The sequence below is a fragment of the Chlorocebus sabaeus genome, chromosome 9 (assembly GCF_047675955.1).
Source record: "Chlorocebus sabaeus isolate Y175 chromosome 9, mChlSab1.0.hap1, whole genome shotgun sequence".
In the NCBI taxonomy this organism is placed as follows: Eukaryota; Metazoa; Chordata; class Mammalia; order Primates; family Cercopithecidae; genus Chlorocebus; species Chlorocebus sabaeus.
The window spans coordinates 46,872,859-46,878,858 of NC_132912.1; the positions used below are offsets into that span (position 1 = coordinate 46,872,859).

At 40.8% G+C, this 6,000-nt stretch overlaps 1 protein-coding gene across 13 annotated transcripts in view; it reads left to right on the forward strand.

Moving 5' to 3' along the window:
* ZNF487 (zinc finger protein 487) overlaps positions 1 to 5,282 on the forward strand; it is a 44,211-nt gene extending 38,929 nt beyond the window's left edge. For all 13 annotated transcript variants that reach the window (XM_007962473.3, XM_007962475.3, XM_007962474.3 and 10 more), the window contains one exon: positions 2,578 to 5,282. In XM_007962473.3, coding sequence (XP_007960664.3) covers positions 2,578 to 3,062 — 485 coding nt within the window. In that variant the 3' untranslated portion in view covers positions 3,063 to 5,282. The remainder of the gene's footprint in view (positions 1 to 2,577) is intronic.
* Positions 5,283 to 6,000: the final 718 nt, after the last annotated feature.

Sequence of the window (6,000 nt, forward strand, 5' to 3'; positions counted from 1 at the left end):
AGCCGAGATTGTGTCATTGCACTCCAGCTTGGGCAACGAGAGTGAAACTCCTTCTCAAAAATAAATAAATAAAAAATTACCCAGACATGGTCGTACACCAGTAGTCTCAGTTTTGGGAGGCTGAAGTGGGAGGATCGCTTGAGCCCAGGAGTTTGAAGCTGCAGTGAGCTATGATCATGCCACTGCATTCCAGTCTGGATGACAGAGTAAGAGCCTGTCTGTAACAACAAAACAAAAATCAAGCTATATGGAGTTTGAGAATCATATATGAAATGTGAACAGGAAACCTTAGAATATAAAAGGAGTATAAATGATATATGGTCCAAATAATAAACAAAATAGAATGTTACCTCTCAGTGGACCCAAATTTAGCTTTTGAGTTTATTTTTGACACAGTTCTTTTTTTTTTTTTTTTTTTTTAAATGAGATGGAGTCTCGCGTTGTCTTCCAGGCTGGAGTGCAGGTTGATCTCTTTTGATCCTATCTCAAAAAAAATTTTTTTTTTCTAACTTAGATAAACAAAGAGAAAATTTATATACATATATATGTATATGTATATATATTTGTGTGTGTGTGTGTATATATGTATCTATATAAACTTGTACTGATGGGGTCTTGCTGTGTTGCCCAGACTGGTCTTGAACTCCTGGCCTTAAGCAATTCTTCCACCTCTGCCTCCCAGAATGCTAGTTTAGAGGCTTGATCCACTGTGCCTGGCCTACTTATATTTTTTAATTGAATGAAACTCATTCTGTTTTTGCTGTTATCATTTAAGTTAATTGGTCCCATTTATAATCTAAGAAGCATAATACTATTTTAGTGATCTATTTTTCTAAAGTTTGAAACATTTTGCTATGTTATTTCCTTAGCAATTATTTCAACATTACTCATCAGTTATGTCCAACTGTGGTAAAATAAACTAAAATAGAAAAGAATAGAATGATGGAATTGCTTATAAGGATTATACAATAGTGAAGATCACTGTCACTATTATATCATCCTTCAGTTTTCTTGTTGAGCTGCTTGAAGTATTGCATCACTTGTGACAAAAGTATAAAAGAAGCCTGGAGAAACCTTATTTGTAGTTTCTTTCTTTCTTTTTTTTTTTTTAATTTTGTTTATTCATTTCTTTTTGAGATGGAGTCTCACTCTCTTGCCCAGGCTGGAGTGGAGCGGTGCAATCACAGCTCACTGCAACCTCTACCTCTCAGGTTCAAGTGCTTCTACTGCCTCAGCCACCCAAGTAGATGGGACTACAGACACCTACTACTGTGTCCTGGCTTTTTTTTTTTTTTCCTGTATTTTTACTAGAGATGGGGTTTGCCATGTTGGCAAGGCTGGTTTTGAACTCCTGACCTCAGGTGATCCTCCTGCCTTGGCCTCCCAAAGTGCTGGGATTACAGGTGTCAACCACTGTACCTGACTCTTCCTTTTCTTTTCATTTTGTTTCTTTTCTTTCTTTCTTTTCTTTCCTTTCTTTCTTTTTCTTTCTTTCTTTTTTCCTTCCTTCCTCCCCTCCCTTCCCCTCCCCTCCCCTCCCCTCCCCTCCCCTCCCCTCCCCTCCCCTCTCCTCTCCTTGACACTGAATCTTGCTCTGTCACCCAGGCTGGAATGCAGTGGCATGATCTCAGCTCACTGCAACCTCTGCCTCCTGGGTTCAAGCAATTTTCCTGCCTCAGCCTCCTGAGTAGCTGGGATTACAGGTGCGCACCACCACACCTGGCTACTTTTTGTATTTTTAGTAGAGATGTGGTTTCGCCATGTTGTCCGGGCTGGTCTGGAACGCTTGACTTCAGGTGATCCACCCTCCTCGGCCTCCGAAAGTGCTGGAATTACGGGCGTGAGCCACTGCGCCCAACTCTCTCTCTCTCTTTTTTTTTTTTTAATAATTCAATGGGCACAGTTGAGAGTTGAGAACTTTTATTTTCTTCCGTTAATTGCAAAGAGTAGAAAATTGACAAGAGGAAGTCTCTTCACAATTATTAGGCAAATCAGAAGATGAAGCAGAAGCATTGTAGACTCTAGTAATTACAGTGTAATTGATCATATAAGTGAAATCTCAGACTATGAGTTACATGATGATATTCTAGGTGAATAAAGGTATGCATATGATCCTGTTATAAGAACAGCCTGGGTCAGGTGCGGTGGCTTATGCCTGTAATCTCAGCACTTTGGGAGGCCGAGGCAGGTGGATTTCTTGAGCCCCGTAGGTCAAGGCTGCAGTGAGCTGTGATGCTGCCACTGCATTACAGCCTGGGCAACAGGAGTTTGAGACCAGCCTGGATAACATGGCAAAAAACTCCATCTCTACAAAAAATACAAAAAATTAGCCAGGCATGGTAGTACATACATGTAATCCCATTTACTCGAGAAGCTCAGGTGGGAGCATCACCTGAGCCTGGGAAGTTGAGGCTGCAGTGAGCCATGATTATACCACTGCACAATCCAGCCTGGGTGACAGAGCCAGACACTGTGCCAAAAAAAAAAAAAAAAAAAAAAAAAAAAAGGGAATATGTCTCCTTTTCATAAGAAATATATTAACATTTATAATCTGTGGTAACTTATTCTTGTTTCTAGACTGCTGCATAGATGATAACCTGTTGGAGAGGAGACAGGAAAATCAAGACCAGCATTTGCAGAAAGTTGATTTTTTCAACAACAAAACACTGACTACGGACAGAAATGGTGTATTAGGAAAAACATTTTATCTTGACACAAACCCCATTCTATTAAGAAAAATACGTGGCAACTGTGACTCATATGGAGTGAATTTGAATTATATTTTGGAATTAATTATTAGTAATAGAAGCTCCTTTATAAGGAACCCTTCTGAGTGTAATGCACATGGGAAAGTTTTCCTTTGTATGAAGCGTGAAAATCCTTATGCCAGAGGGAAACCTTTGGAATATGATGGAAATGGGAAAGCCATCTCTCAGAATGAGGACCTATTTAGGCATCAAACTCTGAAGCAGTGTTTTGAATACAATCAGTGTGGGAAGGCTTTTCATGAAGAGGCAGCCTGCATTACCCATAAGAGAGTATGCTCATGGGAGACCCTGTGAATATAATGGACATGTGAGAGCCTTTCCGATAGACCAATATTCATTGTTCATCAGATAACTCACATAAGGGAGAGTTCCTATGAATTCAATGAATGTGAGAGGAGGTCTGGTGAGAAGCCACCTGTAAGTAAACACCACAGAGTTAATGGAGATGGAACACTATGAGTGTAATGCGAGAGAATAGTTTTGGCAAGAAATCACTCCTCATTCTACGAAGTTACAGAGGAGAGAAAACTTTTGACTGTAATAGAGATTTGAAAGTATTCTGCAAGAAGCCAAATTTCACTCAGCATCAAGAAACACGTATAGGAAAGAATGCCTATAAAATTAATCAGCATGCTAGTACATTTTGCCGTAAGCCAAAACTTTCTGTATATCAGAAAACAGATGGAGGAGAAAAACTCTATGAATGTAGTGAATGTGGGAAAACCTTCTACCAGAAGTCATCCCTCACAGCACATCAGAGAACACACACAGGGGAGCAACCCTATGAATATAATGAAACCTTTTACCAGAATCCTGACTTTGCTAAACATCAGAGAGACAACATAGAGGAAACCCTTGTCAACATCCTGAAGGCTCAGAAACCTTCACCTTCTTGGACTCATTCCATAGCAACCCAGGTTGGGGTGAGAACACCCAATAAAGATGAGAAATCTTTTGCCTAGAAGTGATGTTTCATTGAACAGCAAATAATTGACATTTTATCTTTTTTTCTTTTCTTTTGTTGTTGTTATTTTTTTGAGACAGACTTTCACTCTTATTGCCCAGGCTGGAGAGCAATGGCGTGATCTTGGCTCACCGCAACCTCTGTCTCCCGGGTTCAAGCGATCCTCCTGCCTCAGCCTCCCAAGTAGCTGGGATTACAGGCATGCGCCACCATGCCTGGCTAATTTTGTATTTTTAGGAGAGACGGGGTTTCACCATGTTGGTCAGGCTGTTCTTGAACTCCTGAGCTCAGGTGATCCACCCGCGTTGGCCTGCCAAAGTGTTAGGATTACAGGCGTGAACCACTACACCCAGCCCTTCTTTTTTTGTTGTTTTTTGTTTTTTTTTTTTTTGAATCAGGGTCTCACTCTGTTGCTCAGGCTGGAGTGCAGTGGCACAATCTCAGTTCACTGCAGCCTCCTCCTCCCAGGTTCAAGTGATTGTTGTGCCTCAGCCTCCCAAGTAGCTGGGACTACAGGCATGTGCCACCATGCTCAGCTAATTTTTGTATTTTTTGTAAAGACAGATTTTCACCATGTTGGCCAGAGTGGTCTGGAACTCCTGACCTCAAGTGATCTGCCCACCTTGGCCTCCCAAAGTGCTGGGATTACAGGTGTGAGCCACCATGCCTGGCCAATAATTGATGTTTTTATTTATTATTTTTTTGAGATGGAGTCTTACTCTGTTGCCCAGGCTGGAGTGCAGTGGGGTGATCTCGGCTCACTGCAACCTCCACCTCCTGGCTTCAAGCGATTCTTCTGCCTCAGCCTCCTGAGTAGCTGGGATTACAGGTGTGTGCCACCAGACCCAGCTAATTTTTGTATTTTTAGTAGAGACAGGGTTTCGCCGTGTTGGCCAGGCTGGTCTTGAACTCCTGACCTCAGGTGATCTGCCTGCTTCGGCCTCCCAAAGTGCTGGGATTACAAGCATGAAGCACCACACCTGGCCTTTATTCTCTTTTTATTCTTACCTTAGAATCACAAGATGGTAGTGCAGGAAGAGTATACAGTATTTAACTATTTCTGCCTTATTTGAAAGATAAAATATATGGAGCCTGAGAGAATCAGTGAATTATTACTGGTCACTCCTTTGTTACTGATCAAGATAAGAGTTTATTCTGGGCGCGGTGGCTCACACCTGTATCCCAGCACTTTGAGAAGCCGAGGCAGGTGGATCACCTGAGATCAGGAGTTTGAGACCAGCCTGGCCAACATGGGGAAACCCCGTCTCTACTAAAAATACAAAAAATTAGCTGGGCGTGGTGGCGGGTGCCTGTAATCTCAGCTCCTCGAAAGGCTGGGGCAGGAGAATCGCTTGAACCTGGGAAGTGGAGGTTGCAGTGAGTTGAGATCGTGCCACTGCATGCCAGCCTGGGCAACAGAGCGAGACTCTGTTTCAAAAAAAGAAAGTTTCGTGGTTTCTTTATTCCTTTGCACAGCTGAAACAAGTCTTATCAAAAGCGTATGAAACTGTAATGAAATTAGAACAAATATTAAAACATCTTGTACTGAAGCATTCATTCTCTTTGTTAGAGTTTCTGTAAATTGTTCAACAATATTCCCAGTATTATATTCATAGGAAAACAGATAAACAGTACAACCTGAGTGTTTCCTACCACATCAGTTTTAATGAAGACACTTTTATATTAGGATCCTGTCATTTATAAATTGTTTGTATTTTAAATTTTTTTGTGTCTTAGTGACATAAATTGTTAATCATTGGGATACATGTGTTTACTTTCACCCAGTGAAAAATTGCATGTCTAAGCTCAACACAGTCTGGTCATAGAGATGTCTCCACATTGTTCAAATGGTCTCTTCTGTGTAGCATTTTAGGAAGTTGGATCCAGGAGCAGCAAGGCGGGCCAGATTTCTCCTAACTTTATTCTTAGCTCCTCTTTGCCAGCATTACCTTTACATTTTCCCAAGACCAGTAGAAAATGAACAGATCCCAGGTGAGTTGTTTAGTTGTTATTATCAGCTTTATTTATAATGCATTGTATGAGGCTTTTAAGGGTCATTAGAATGGAAATATAGAAATCAACAGGAAAATAGACAATAGCAGACTGATAGCATGATTTAATATATAGGTAAGTACAAGTTTTATGGTCTTTCATAGTTATCAAAATTGAGCTGTAAATTTGAATATTTTTGATAGCTATTGCACAATGCAGACATCTGTCACATGATTTATATTTCCATAAAGAAAAACAGTATTGATTATGAATGGG